Source organism: Aegilops tauschii, chromosome 4, assembly GCF_002575655.3.
Source record: "Aegilops tauschii subsp. strangulata cultivar AL8/78 chromosome 4, Aet v6.0, whole genome shotgun sequence".
Taxonomy (NCBI): Eukaryota; Viridiplantae; Streptophyta; class Magnoliopsida; order Poales; family Poaceae; genus Aegilops; species Aegilops tauschii.
Window position 1 is genome coordinate 202,377,937 of NC_053038.3, and position 15,737 is coordinate 202,393,673.

A 15,737-nucleotide genomic window follows, 5' to 3' on the forward strand; every position below is an offset into this window, starting at 1 on the left:
GTTCGACGATCCACCACGGTCGCCTCCTCTGTTGGAGCCACGGTCACCGCCGCGGCCGCCGTGCTCATCGTGGACGGTGAGCCCGTTTGTCGAGGGCGATCTCGGCGAGCACGAGCGGGAGTGCGCTTGGGCGAAGGTCGGCAAAGGAACGGTAGACTGGATGATCGCAATTTGGAGCTCGAACCTTTTGTCGACGCCGTCAAGCATCTGCAAGGTTAGTGTGTGGCCGCTCACCGGCTCCCGAACATCACGGAGGCCGGAGGCAATACCTTGCGGGCAACAGCAATATTCATTGATGGAGAGGTTGCCGCGTACAGTGGATCGAAACTATTGACCGAGATGCATGACGTGTTCGACTTCATTGTGGGTTAGCTACTTAGGGCATGTACAATGGTGCTATTTTAGGAGTGCCACGTAGGATAAATAATGAGGTGGAGAAAAGAGAACTCATGACGGGAACGTCTCCTCCCACTAAAAGTGTATCGCCGGAAATCCTAAAATAAATCCAAATAAATGCAAGTATAAAGACTTAAACCCTGACGGGTTAGAGATACCACTGTCCACCTAACCATCCAACCACATATTGGTTCGCCCAAGGTGATCACCTCGTTGAGATGTGTTGTAGGAGATAATAGGCCTTCCCATTTCATTGACCCGGATTTGGGAGGAATCGCCGAACAATTTGCCCACACACAGTAACAGTCTACAAGCGATCAGAAAGGGCATTCTCAAGCCATTTATGATCACAATTTCCGCACGTGATGAAGAGAAATTTCACATCAATAGCAGTAAAAAAAATCACAGTAATTCAGTTTCTCACTGGAAGATGAGAATATTCTCAAGATCTAAATAGGGATGGATAGAGTCTAGCTTGGAGCTGTGCCAGGAAAATATGTATGTTGGTACTTACTTTTGTTGTGAATGACTACTCAAATTCCAGACCGTTAGATTTTACAACTGACACAACCATCGTCATCAACTCTATGCACAAAAATCATCCCATTTCTACACTTGCACCACCACAGCACATCCAGCCTGGTCTAGCAAGGAACCATAGCTTCACTCTACTGTCTGTTGAAGGGTTGGCCATGCAGCCTCCTCGTCGTTGTTGTAGCCATTAACAAGAAAATAAGCGCAGTTCTTCTGCCAGCCTTGGTTATAAGGATTCCTGAAGCGTCCATCAGGCCCACGAAGATAAGTGTAGCGCGACTGGTTTGCAGCCTCATTAGTTGTGAGATTCCTCGCTATCTGCATCAAACATGGCATGTAATGGGTAAGCACATGTTATGAAAAGCCTGACGGTGTTCCGTCTTGGTCTTTCTAGCATATCGGGGACAAATGGGAGTATCAATATGGGACTGTTGAGTGATAAGCAGAGATTCTCTTGTGTCATGAACTATATAGGTGTTGCAGGCATAAAATACAAGCACTTGTGCTTCTCTGTTATTCCCATTGTAGAAAATGTCAGGCCATAATAATACAACAATGCATGCAAACCTAATGTGTGGCCAGCGTGATAAACCAATATCGCAGCAAAGTCCTAAGCAATTAGTCAACAAGACAGCTTACCATTACTGCTTGTGCCACCGTCAAAATAAGAGCTCCAGTTAATAAGAAAATATCCATGAACATGAACAGTACAGCACCAGGATGTTTTGTCACCATGAAGTGAGTCCACGACTCAGAAGATGAGAGTATAATGGGCTCCGTCCAAAGTCCTGCCGTCAGATGTCCATGAACTGTTACTACACTATTAAAAGAAATGAACGTATATTCACTATGCCTCCTTACTGTGGAATCCAACGGCAGCACCGAGAAGGGTTGTAGCTATCCCCATACAAAGAAAGACCAAAAAGTCCCACTTATTTCTCTATAAACAAAAGATATGTTAGTTATACGGAGATCCATAAGATCTGATGCAGAATAAGTTGAACATAAGGCATGCGTATTCTTTATTCTTAAGTTCAAAAGGAAGCACTTTGAATATCAACTGCAGTCAGATTTGAAAACGAACTCCATAGTCCCCAGCTATAGCAAAGTATATATAACATAATAAAATGTTCTCTCAATAATTTCCAGAGTCTACGAATAACAACAAGCAGCACGATGCACCAACACACAAAATTAGTGCCCCCTATTTAGTCAATGGGACATTCCGAGAATATTTCCTGCTACGGCTGGAACAGCACGTCAGGGATTAATGCCCCTTTTGCTAAAGAGTACGGTACATTTGGCTCCATAACTTAAAATGAAGCATTTCATGCAACAATTGGATAATGGAAAAGCGCTAGCTAAGAGTAAAGTACATTATGGTTAACTTGAATAATTTGCAACTACCACTGGTACAGCCCGATGTGAAGTTTTCTATTCTAATAGAAGATAAGTAAAGTTGAAAACTTTAACTAGATTCAAACTCGACATATCCACATCTTACCTTCCCAACACAATTTGATATCCAGGGGCAGTGATGGTCAAACTGTTCAACACACTGCTTACAAATTGGACAATGTTTGGAGCGCACAGGACGAACTATCTGGTAAGTACAATTACTAAAAAATTAGTCTGGTAACAACAAGATGTAGTAGCATCAATGACATAAGAAAAACAATGGAGAACCTTATGTAGCTATGTTCACATGATATATTTTAAAAATAAAATGTCGTGTCAAAATGAATATCCAAGAGAAAATAGTAAAAAAGAAAAGTAAAGCGAAAATGGAAGTAAACTACAACATTATAATACCTTGCAAGTAGGGCATAGCTGAGACCAACTGCCTGTAAAAGTAGAGGAACTAAGATCAATCCCCATGAGTAGTTCCTGCAAGTATAACACAGCTCAGTAATGATGTTGAAGATATTGAAGAAAAGTCCCTAAGAATATGGCGTAATTGCTGAGTACAAAATATTCAGTATCTACTTCTCAGATGGCATCTAGGGGCTGTTTGGTTGCTGCCCACAGCAGCTATTGGCGACCGATTCGACCGCCAGCATCTCGCCCAGGAATCGGCTATCAAATGAACTGGAAAGAGCCAATGGGCCTTGGCAAGCCAAAATTTTGGAGCCCAGCCAAACGGATACCAATACAGCGGCCAACGCCAAAGAATTGGCTGGGCAGCTCAGGGTAGCGACCCAAACAGACCCCTAGTGTCACGACCCAAGCTCCGGAGAGCGTAGTCATGAGGAGGCTGTTGTGCCGTAGCGTGGAGAGAGGTGGGCAAGAGGGTTGGTGGAGGTGAACCTCCGTTTTCTGGTTTTCCTCAGCACTAAGGTGTACACGACACGGCTGTCCAGTATATGGACAACAGCTACTTGATACCCAAGTTGGATCAGACCCTTTCCTAACAAAACTCCTCCCATGTCAAGTTTGATCTACCCCGACCTCTCCTGACATTATCAGCACGTGTAACCATCCACTATGCACTGACACTTCGGGAGGCCTATTGTATATGCCCAAACCATCTCAGTTGATGTTGGACAAGCTTCTCTTCAATTGGTGCTACCTCAACTCTATCGCGTATATCATCTATCCGAACCGATACTTTCTTGTGTGGCCACATGCGCATCTCTGCTACACTAACTGTTGGACATGCCGCCTTTTAGTTAGCAGCAGCATACAACATTGCAGGTTGAATCGCCGTCTTGTATGTTAAGAGTTATATTATGTCCATGCATAGCCTGTGTAGTTTCCCCGTTGTATAGGGGTTTCCTGCATATTTACCACCTCTACATGTATATATACATATTGACCGTTGGCCCTCAGGAAATACAAGTTGCATATATCATAACATGGTATTAAAGCCCTAGTTTTTTTTTCGCAAGCGCAACTCGTGCTGAGATCCAATCTTGCGTGGCCCATCGCTGCTCCTCTTCTTCGCACCACCGTGTTACTGCTCCTCTTCCCCAATTGTGCCGCCGTGCTACTGCTCCCTGTCCTTATCAACCCCCGCTGCCGCTGCTCCACTGCAAACGACAGCCTGTCCAGCAGCCGCCTCTCAGAACGATTTACGCGGGGGTCTCCTCAGGTTGAAGCCCACCTCCAAGCCATCGGCTGAGTTAGAAGCCAGCCACAGCTGCCACTTATTGTGCAAGCTAGCTACGTTCGCTCATGGGATCAGCCGCCGCCCGTACAAGCTAGCTGCATCTGCTAGTGGGATTCACACCGTTGCCCCTCTGGATCCAGCCCTACAGGTCAATGCCCCAGCAGCTTTGGCTTCCATCCTGCCTCGCCCCGTCGATCCAGCGCTACTATTAACAGGGAGATCACATGTTCTCCCAGACAGCCGCTACAGGTCCACGCAGCGCTGCCTCCCGTGACTACGCATGCCCGCGTTCGCGATCCGCGACGGCCACCGATCTCCGCGCGTCGACCCCATGTACAGGTCGACCTCGTGTTCCGACGGCCTCCTGCCGCTGCATCGTTCCATTGGGATTACATCGAGCCGACGCCCTCCTCTGTGATTCACATCTATTCGAGCCAGCTTGCTTCAGTAATATACTTTGTTGGGACTTCGTGTTTCTCCAAGGCTCACCAAATGACATTTCGCGGTATCTTATCATAGGTCTTCTCCAAGTCAATGAACACCATATGCAGGTCCACATTTTGCTCCATGTATCTCTCCGTAAGTTGTCGTACCAAGAAAATGGCTTACATAGTCAACCTCTTAGGTATGAACCCAACTGGTTTTAGGTCACGCTTGCCATTCTTCTTAAGTGGTGCTCAATGACTCTCCCATAGCTTCATTGCATCACTCAATAGCTTAATTCCATGGTAATTAGCACAACTGTGAACATCCCCTCGTTCTTGAAGATTGGTACTAATATTCTCCGCCTCCATTCTTAGGGCATCTTGCTTGACCAAAAAATGAGGTTGAAAAGCTTAGTTAGCCATACTATCGCAATGTCTCCAAATCCTCTCCACACCTCAATGGGGATACAATCAGGGCCCATCGCCTTGCCTCCCTTCATTCTTTTTAAAGCCTCCCTGACCTCGTACTCTTGGATCTGTCGAATAAAACATCTCTTAGTATCATCAATGGAGTTGTCCAGCTCAATGGTAGAGCTCTCATTCTCTCCACCGAACAACTTGCCGAAGTATTCTCGCCATCTATGCTTAATCTCCTCGTCCTTCACCACAAGTCGATATGCTCCATCCTTGATGCATTTGACTTGGTTGACATCCTCATCTTCCTCTCTCGGATCTTGGCCATCTTATAGATGTCCCTTTCGCCTTCTTTCGTGTTTAAACGCTGGTAGAGGTCCTCATACGCCCGACCCTCGTTTCACTCACAGCTCGCTTTGCGGTCTTCTCTGCCACCTTCTACTCTCTATTTTGTCTGTACTCCTATCCAGGTGTAGGCGTATGAAACAGCCTTTCTTCTCCTCAATAGCCTTCTCAACATCATCGTGTCACCACCAGATATCTTCAGCTTTGCTTCTACTTCCCCTGGTCACCCCATACTCCTCTGAAGACACATCCCAAACACAAGTCGCCATCTTCATCCACATTGTTTGCATCACCTCCTTCCTCCCAAGAGCCCTCCTTAATAACCCTCTTGTTGAAAGCCTGAGTTGCCTCCCCCTTAAGCTACCACCACTTCGTTCTAGCGACTTTCACGCGTTCATCCCACTGGACACGAATCTGAAAACGGAAGTCAGCCACCACAAGTTTGTGTTGTGGGACAACACTCTCTCCAGGTATCACCTTACAATCAAGGCAAGCACGCTTGTCTTCCCTTCTTGAGAGGATGAAATCAATTTGGCTAGAGTGTTGACCACTACTAAAAACTGGATTCTCTCTTCCCAAATAGTACTATAGTACTATGTACCAACTGCAATAATAAGTTTGAACTCAAAAGGCTGAACTCTTACTTTATACAGAATCACTATGACAAGATTCTTTAAATATTGAGGTGGGCCATTTTCTTAAAGTGCTTGCGTACAAAAATTAAAGTTTGAACACCACTAGTACTCTAGCAGAACATTCTACCTTCGGATCAAGCCCCTCGGTATTGGTTTTGATGTAGCCTGGAGTGTTTCTGTCAAAACCCAAAACAGCAAAACTGACATTAAGCAGTAAGCAGACAGAGTACTTTAGAAGAAAACAAACTTAACATCTACAAATCAGCTACTGAAAATTAAAAAGGGGGTAATTCTGGACTATTAACGTTTGAAAGAAGTGTTCATTGTTTTCCTCATCATCTTTCTAAAGATTTTACATAAATACAGCAATCGCCAAGCATCATTAGTGTATTGCATAGCACAAAAAAAGAAAAAGAAAGGAAAAATAAAGCACTTGTAAAAAGATTCCAAACAGTGCATGCAAATGATCCAGTTAAGTAAACTAAATATGAAGTAGGCTACCTGCTAACTCTGTAGAACACCACTTGCGACGCCAAGGCAAGAGAAATAGCAGCCCATGACCAAAGACCAACAGCAGCAGTGATTCTAGAAAAATCAGATGCTGGAAAGGTTTCATAATCAGGTTAGATCATGAACGACGCTTTACAAGTCTTAAGCTTGAACATCAATAACAAAAACCTCACAAACTATACTCACCAAAAACAATTGATTTCAGGAAAAGGATCATGAGGATAACAAGATAAGAAAACAGGATAGGTGCGTATCCAACCTTGCCCAGCCTCCCTGAGCAGTACTTGTCTCCAAAGCTTACTTTTGTAGCATTAGACTAAAAGCGGAGAAATAAAACTTCCATTAGTGGAGCTCAGAAGATTAGTACATAGTGCACACAGTAACGAATCTAAGTCATTTTGTTGGAAAACATCTCCAAGAGGAAGGGGGGAAAGAAGTAGGGAAAACAGGAAATATGAACAAATGTGAGTGCACCAATCCAAATACAAGTTTATATCTATGTTTGGCTGCAAATATTTACCACAGCCCACGCCTATCTAGCTGCAGTAGTCTATCAGCAGACTGAACATTAGCATTTAGTTAATTTTTGGGGTCAAACAATGTTATCTCTTATAAGTAAAGTAACAATTCCAGGAGAAAACTTACAAGTATATTGGAAAGATGCCGTTGACCTTTGTCTGCTGCAAGTTGCAAAGGAGTAAACCCACCTCTATCCCTCAATGTTAGTTCCTGCTTGGTGCCTGCATGTACAAGAAGGGTGCAAACTTCTAAACTTCCTCTTATAACAGCCCAGTGTAAGGGAGTGCAACCTGCATGACACCACAAAAGGAGCTTAGTAAAAATGTGGATTCTAGGTAGGATCTACCTCAATAAAATTACCAGCAACTCCTGATATATTAGTTCGTCTATTACCATAAGACATGCAACTTCACATGGTTTAAAATCTAACCAATGATTCATCCCCTTACTATGTACTCCCACCATCCCAAAATAAGTGTCGCTGATTTAGTACAACTTTGTACTCAAGTTGTACTAAATCAGCGACACTTGTTTTGGGACGGAGGGAGTACCTCCTAAATTTGGGCATTAAAAATTGTCCTGCCATTTTGTTGACAACCCCAGATGAAATCCACAAACAACAACCCTAGCAAACCCTAATAATACTGTAAGTTTGTCCCAAACAGAGCCCTCTCACCCATGAGCACCCGCCAGTGTGCCTCTTCCCTTCCTCTATTCAGCTACTACTGCTCATTGTCAAAGCTCACCTGCTGGCTCCTGGACTGGTCAGGAATGATAGGACAGTGGATGTGTGGTCTCGCACCAGAGTTGGGCTGGGCAATCCACATATACACTTCAACACCCCCTCTCATGTGTGACCCGGGAAGTCAACACGTGAACAGACTCAGAGGTATGGCTCAAGAGGATACGTGGACACAGAGGGGGCAACAACCATTTTTAGATAAATTGCAAATTCCAGGACTTGAACTCAAGACCTTCGGCCATGATATCATGTTATGGATGCAATTTATGTGTGTGTGTGTGTGTACATACATATAAGACTTAGACCTATACTAATACTCGTTAACACCCCCCCCCCCCCCTCCCCCTCCTCAAATGCAAAGCGTATGCATTGCATTTGAAGAAGTGTAATGCTAGAAAAAAATGATAATCCAAATTCGCGTTTTGAGAGTATCGTCGTAGCATGAAGAGTCTTCAAAACCTGTCGAGTCAAGCTGAAGGGGGTAACGAAGAAGATGGAGCATCAATAGAAGATACAAGAGAAGACGGGTTGTCAAAAGAAGATGGCACATCAAGAGAATGAAGCATTGCGCAGAAAATCATAGCCCAAGAAAACCGGCGGCGAAAGAACCTTGGCGGCAAGCGAATGGTCATCAACAATGCAGAGTGAGGCCACGAAAATCAAAGGACAATGACCAGAAAAAGTCTGACGGACAAAGGCATGGTGGACTGGCATGACATCAGAAACACGAAAGAGCAACGGACTTGGTGGACGCAGCGGAAAATATAGAAAACTAAAAAGCACATACTAGACTATGATGCGATAGCAGCGAAAGAAAATCGTGACGGCAAGGGCCAAAACCAATTAGGAAAGATGCCGACGAGGAACAGCAAAGAAGAGCACACAACACCCATGAATGGTGGATGTGCGAGAAGGGATCCAATGTCGTCAAGAGTCAGCGGGCAGCGAGGGAGATGCATATCCGACGAGAACATCATATCTGCTTTTCTTTAGATGAGATCAAGACAGCAGCAGAACGGTACAGTAGACCATGGAACGGCGGGTGACAGGAGCACCACGTAGCAGCAGGAAGCAGCTAGCAGCACCACGTAGCAGCAGGTACACCCATGCTACTAGCAGGGACGCCCGGCGAACATCATCGGACAGCAGCAATCAAACAGACGGACCGGCACGGCAGCAAAGAACGGCTAGGCAGGCACATGTCATGGGCGCACTTTACGGGCATCACCAGCTTCACAGACAGAGCAGCTGGGCGGCAGGTGCCCACACGGCAAGCGCCCATGCAACTTGCGTGGATCACGCGAGCGGAGCAGTCAACGCGCCCACGCGGCTTTCACGGGCCGGGCGGATCACAGGGGGTGGTGATATCGTGGAGCAGCAGCGGCCAACCAGATGGGAACGACGGCGGAAGACGAGATCAACCCAGAGGAACAGATCAATCAAGAGAGGAACATAAAATATATTGGATCATAAGGACGAGTAGCGGCGTCCAGAGACCTAAACCTAGGCTCTAATACCATGTTAAGCTTCATGCATTAGCCAACGCAACCAAAAGTCCCAACTGATGGAATGGGCTAGGCAATCCACATATACACTTCAACAATCCATGTGAGGTGAAGCCAAATGTGATCTCACGAAGGGCGACAAGGCTGTGTACTCATGGCGCCGGCTACGAAGCAATCTGAATGGACTAGTAAGACAAATAGATAAGGGAGAGCAAAGGGAGAGAATGGAAGTGTGGTATAAAGTGTGAAACAGAAAATAATCGGATATAGGGAGGAGACAGAATGCATCAGAACACAAGCCAAGTAGGAGCTTCCAGTGGCATGTGCTTTCCTATCAAAAGGCTCACCTCCACCTTGTAAGATCTGTCTTTATTAAAACCTGCTAGCTCTGTAACATGTGCCCTATCTCCAATTTCTTTATCACATGGCTCCTCATACATGCTGATACCACCCTGGGTAGACATCTATTGTCAATATTCTATGGTAACCTAAGAGCATCTCCAATAGATGGTCCAAATGTAAAAGTACCTAACTTTTGGACCGTCTGGGGCAAAAAACGCTGCTCCAACAGACGGTCCATATGAAAAAAAAAATTGGACCGCGGCCTCCTCGTGATGTAAAATACAACACCTCGCAGTGCAAATTTACATCACGAGGTGCATCTGGTCCAAAACCAGCCGCCGCCCGCGAACGCCCAACCGCCACTTCCTTTCCTTTCCCGCCCGCGCCCGTCCGCCCGCCTGAAGACCAGCGGGCCGAAATCCGCCGCCGCGACCGCCCAAAACCTCGCCGTCGGCGCCGCCACCACCCCACATCCCCGCAGCCGCCCTCCGCCGCCGTCGCCCTCCACCGCCGTCGCCCCCGTCTCCTCCCTCGCCGTCGCCCTCCACCGCCGTCGCCCCCGTCTCCTCCCTCGCCGTCACCCCCGTCGCCTCCCTCGCCGGTAGTCGGCTCGCAGCCGCCCCGACGCCGCCGAATCGGGAGGCAGCCGGCGCGGGCTTCGGCGCCTCCGGCAGTCCGGCTGCCGCGGTAGGCCTCCGCCGGATGCCACTATCATTCTTGAGGCAGTTGCTGATCATGAAACATGGATTTGGCATCCATATTTTGGTATGCCCGGTTCTTGCAACGACATCAACGTGCTCGACCGGTCACCTCTCTTTGCCAACTTAGCAAATGGAGAAGCACCACCGGTGACCTTCGAAGCAAATGGCCGCACCTACAACTATGGGTACTATCTTGCAGATGGGATCTACCCGAGGTGGAGTACATTCGTCAAGCCGGTTGCAAAACCTGAAGGTAAGAAAGAACTTGTCTTTCATAATGCACAAGCGGCAGCTAGAAAAGATGTTGAGAGGGCATTTGGGATTTTGCAATCCCAATTTGCTATTGTGCGAGGACCATCTAGATTTTGGGATCAAAAGATCCTTTGGTACATCATGACCGCTTGCCTGATCATGCATAGCATGATCATTTTGAACGAGCGTGGAAAAAATTTAGATTACAACTTCTATCAGTTGATGGGCATTCGTGTTAACCCCATGCGCAAAGAGGAGCGCATCAGACGTTTCATACAGCGAGATTAGAGACACCGATGTGCATGACCAACTCCAGAAAGATTTGATGGAAGAGCATTGGAAATGGCATGGCGAAAGATCCGCATAGATTCATTATTTGTTTGTTCAAAACTATGTTGTATTGTGCAAAACTATGTTGTATTTGTGTTGCATTTCATCTCCTGGATCTGAAGAACTATGTAATAATTTGATATTGTGGACATGAATTTTTTTATGTTGTTTTAAAACATGTTTTATGCAATATGTGCGGCTGTACAGTGGCTGGACAGCGGCTGAACAGCAGCCGCGCGGCTGCTGGCCGGTTTTGGACCATGAATTTGGACCATCTGTTGGAGTTGGCCTTTTTTCGGAGCTCCAAAACGCACTTTTTGGCGGTCCAAATTTTACATCTCCGGTTTTGGACCGTCAAAATTTGGACCATCTATTGGAGATGCTCTAATTAGAGAAAATAGTACATTTTCAACCATCCACAATTTTCAAAGGAAAATAATTGATACCCCCCACCCCCATATTTTGTGATTTCATTAGCTAAAAACTTAAAAAGGCACACACACAAAATATGCCTTAAGATAGTGTGATGAGCAGAGAACCTGGCAAGTACAGTTTACTCCTAGTACAAGACAGCTCAACATTCAAAAAGCAGCAATTGTTCTTAGCGCAAGATTTGTGTATGCGGGGAAAAAAGTGGGGGCACGAAGAGTAACTAAACAGCACAGAAAAGATAAATACTGCCAAGTGAAGGGTACCATTTTTGTCCTGCCTTACTTGATTAGCATCCATAAACAGTAGTAACCTAATTGTATCTGCATTCCCCTTGTAGGCAGCCCTGAATATGACAATTTGTTAGAGAAGATGCAGTTTCATATTGCACAAAAAAGCCAAATATCAAGATACGGATCAAGGATCCATTCTATTCGTGTCTTAGAGACAGAAGTCGAGTAGATGATAAGTTAACTGATTCTTCAGGATGATAAATTAACTGATTCTTCAGGATGATAAATGGTAACTGATATTGGTAACATCAAATATTAAGCTTTCTTAACAATATCCCTACTCAGCACCTAACCGGGCAGCTATCAGTTACCAATATCCTGAACATTGCATATCTATATCTATATCTATACCTCTATACCTACTAATAAAGCACGGAGTGCTTCTGTCCGTTCACCGTCGTGCCATTTTACAAAAATACCTCTCTGTTTTCTGTAAATTAACCCGCACTACATGTTTAAGTCACAGCCGAACCCGTTTTTTGCATTTTCTCAGAAAAACCCCTGACGTTCAGGTAATCAACCCACCATCCATATTTAAGTCAGACGATCGTTTTTTCCGTTTTAACAGAAAACCCCCTGACAGTTCAGTTAATCAATCCGCAGCTTATCTAAAACAAAATTATCCATATCTTTTAAACCGTAACTCCAATTTTAACATGTTATATATGAAATCTGATTAGAAAAATGTGTAGGGTCTAAATATGATATTATTTTTAGTTGTCAAATAATTCTAAAATATTATTTTTGGCGCAAACTTAATCTATAGTGCATGGTCTGTTTTTCTTTTGTACCGGCGGCGATCCGAGAGAGAGAGAGAGACGCATTAGGACTGACCACATCCAAACGTGTTTTCATTGTGTGAGCACTGAGGCCACCGTCAGCAACACAAATGCGATGCCATGTGAAAATAAAGGGCGTGGACCTATTAGGGTCTTGAGTCATGGTTAGTGGGTTAAGAGCGTGTGTTATTTTCTCTCCCGTTGCAACGCACGGGTTGCTCAGACCTCAATGCAACAAACTATTTTTCAGTAGCACTGTATCAGGTATTCCTGGTGGCTATGTTACTTGGTACAAGGTAGGCAACAAATCTTGAAGTATCACAAATCATACAATATGCATTTATGTTGCTGGTGGCAATGTTATGTGAAGCCAGGCAAACATGCATTTAGAAGGTAAGAAGTATTCTTCATATTCATGTACCAGTGCAAAGAGCTCCTCCCGTCATTGTCCAAAGCTTCAAAGTCCGCACCATACTTTGAGACGATGTGATGCAAGAATGTTGTTTGGCCATACTGAACTGCAACATGGACTGCCTAACATAATGTTCCAAAGGAAGAATTGTAAAACACAAGATCTACTCACGCTACCAAAATTCAAACCTACAGTGAATGGACTTAGGATGACTAACGCCAAACTTATGATCTATTTACTAATGTGAAACTAAGCCGAAAGCTGCATGCTGCTAACAAAAATACCCTATCAAGCCTCGAAAAAAATCCCAAGAAGTTTTTACTCTTTTTATAAGTACGCTGGTCGATTATCCAGGAGCAAAATTCTGTTTTCATAGCAAATTCCCATAGTAGCTCTGCGAGCAATAACGTTAGCTCAGGTCAACGAGTAACATATTTATCCAAATTACAGTGACATAATGAATTCACCAATGGCTGATCCCATCATATAACCAATGTAATATAATTACTTGCTAAACAGAGATAAGCTCAAGATATATATTATTATCTGCTTAAAAGTTCGAACACCACAAATCATACAGCTGAACTGTCTGATCAAACAATAACCAGCATGCATTCTGCAGTTTTCTATGGGCAAACACATCTCTCGAAAACCAACCTACAGCCTTTTGCACAAAGCTATCGGTTTTAAGCTCCTGACCAATCAGGCACTAAATCATACTCTATTTAGTGTCTGAATTATGAATGATCTGAAGGGAGCCGCGCATTTCTCAGAAACAAAATATCAGACACTAAATCCAACAACACTGCAAAATATCGAAAAAAGGTAATACAAATTCAGAACAAAAAGAAAAACGATTGCATACCCGGTAGCCGTTCACATCGGCTGCCTCTAGCCTCGCGCCGTTCTCCAGCAGAACATCGGCCGTGGCCGTGGCCCCGCGCACCGCCGCCCAGTGCAGCGCTGTCTGCTGCGAATTGTCTTCTGCGTTCACGTCCCCCCCATGCTGCAAAAGAACAATCAACCACACGCGCGCGCACGAATCCATCAGCAAGGAAGGTGGTCCAAAGCAGCGCCCGATTCTAGACCGGCGAGGAGTATAAGGCGAACCTCGATGATGTAGAGCGCCACGTGGGGGTAGTTATTGAGCGCGGCCCACTGGAGAGCGTGATAGCCGTTGCCGTCGGGCACGGCGAGCGACGCGCCGCCGCCGTCAAGCTCCACGAACCGCCGCAGTCGCTCCAGATCCCCGTACGCCGCGGCCGAGTACACGTTCACCACGGGGTCCGGCTGCTTCTCCCCCTCCGCCGCCTTCCTGGCGCCGCCGTCGGCCACCACAACCTCGATCTCCACGACGCGGGATGACGACGACATGGCGCGGGCAGAGGAGCTGAGGGGAAAGCCGGCTCAGGACCTCAAGTCTAAGAGCATCTCCAGCCGTTCAGCCCCCGGGGCGCCGAAAAAGAGCGGCCTGGGGACGAACCGGCGCTAGATCGGTCACTGGGGTGACATAGCTCCCAGCAACGCCCCCAGGCGCCGCCCCTCAGCGGCGCCAATTCAAACGTAGTCTCATTCCTGCTTACAAAATAGACGCCATAAATCCGGCGATCAGGCCACAGTTCGGCGCACAAAAAAGAGAGGACGTGCATGCGCATCAGATGGCGAGGTCAGCGTCGGCGAAGTCGGCGTGCGTGGGCTTGGCGGGGTCTCTGTGCTGGGCGGCGTCGGCGTGGCTTCTGTGCTGCAAGGAGTCGCGGCGGCATCGTCGCTCGGGCTTGGCGGCGGCGGCGGCGTGGGCGACGCCGTCGCGGGATTCTGGTTCAGGATGAGGCCACTGAAAGATCGTGGATGTCGCCTAGAGGGGGGTGAATAGGCGCTTTAAAATGATTACGGTTTAGGCTTGAACAAATGCGGAATAAACCTAGCGGTTAATTTGTCAAGCACAAAACCTACAACAACTAGGCTCACCTATGTGCACCAACAACTTATGCTAAGCAAGAAAACCTACTTAGGTGATAACAAGATATGACAAGAAACAATATGGCTATCACAAAGTAAAGTGCATAAGTAAAGGGCTCGGGTAAGAGATAACCGAGGCACGCGGAGACGACGATGTATCCCGAAGTTCACACCCTTGCGGATGCTAATCTCCGTTTGGAGCGGTGTGGAGGCACAATGCTCCCCAAGAAGCCACTAGGGCCACCGTAATCTCCTCACGCCCTCGCACAATGCAAGATGCCGTGATTCCACTAAGGGACCCTTGAGGGCGGTCACCGAACCCGTACAAATGGCAACCCTTGGGGGCGGTCACCGAACCCGTACACTTTGGCAACCCTTGGGGGCGGTCACCGGTACCCGTCAAATTGCTCGGGGCGATCTCCACAAACTAATTGGAGACCCCGACGCTTGCCCGGAGCTTTACACCACAATGATTGAGCTCCGAACACCACCAACCGTCTAGGGCACCCAAGCACCCAAGAGGAACAAGCTCAAGGGCACCAAGCACCCAAGAGTAATAAGCTTCTCAACTTGTAACTTCCACGTATCACCGTGGAGAACTCAAACTGATGCACCAAATGCAATGGCAAGGGCACACGGAGTGCCCAAGTCCTTCTCTCTCAAATCCCACCGAAGCAACTAATGCTAGGGAGAAAAAGAGAGGAAGAACAAGAAGGAGAACACCGAGAACTCCAAGATCTAGATCCAAGGGGTTCCCCTCACAAAGAGGAGAAAGTGATTGGTGGAAATGTGGATCTAGATCTCCTCTCTCTTTTCCCTCAAAAACTAGCAAGAATCCATGAAGGGATTGAGAGTTAGCAAGATCGAAGAAGGTCAACAATGGGGGAAGAACACGAGCTCAAAAGGATAAGGTTCATTGGGGAAGAAGACCTCCTTATATAGTGGGGGGAACAAACCAACCGTTACCCCCCACACCAGCCCCGCAGAGAGCGGTACTACCGCTTGGCCAGCGGTACTACCGCGGTGGTCAGGGCGGTACTACCGCATATGAGCGGTACTACGGCCCCCACTGCCGCGGCTAGTACCGTAAAACCCGACACGAAAAA

The 15,737-nt window shown here is 46.5% G+C and overlaps 1 protein-coding gene across 1 annotated transcript; it reads right to left on the reverse strand.

The window, feature by feature from the left end:
- Positions 1 to 762: 762 nt before the first annotated feature.
- LOC109748283 (probable protein S-acyltransferase 23) lies at positions 763 to 14,146 on the reverse strand. The gene is made up of 13 exons (XM_020307320.3): positions 13,783 to 14,146; positions 13,538 to 13,678; positions 12,682 to 12,794; positions 11,455 to 11,534; positions 7,014 to 7,177; positions 6,555 to 6,684; positions 6,360 to 6,459; positions 5,986 to 6,034; positions 2,743 to 2,817; positions 2,435 to 2,533; positions 1,792 to 1,870; positions 1,570 to 1,718; positions 763 to 1,248 (listed from the first exon to the last, which is right to left on the reverse strand). Exons 1-13 carry the CDS (start codon positions 14,044 to 14,046, stop codon positions 1,060 to 1,062), a joined length of 1,632 nt encoding a protein of 543 aa, XP_020162909.1. The 5' UTR covers positions 14,047 to 14,146; the 3' UTR covers positions 763 to 1,059.
- Between the last annotated feature and the right edge of the window lie 1,591 nt (positions 14,147 to 15,737).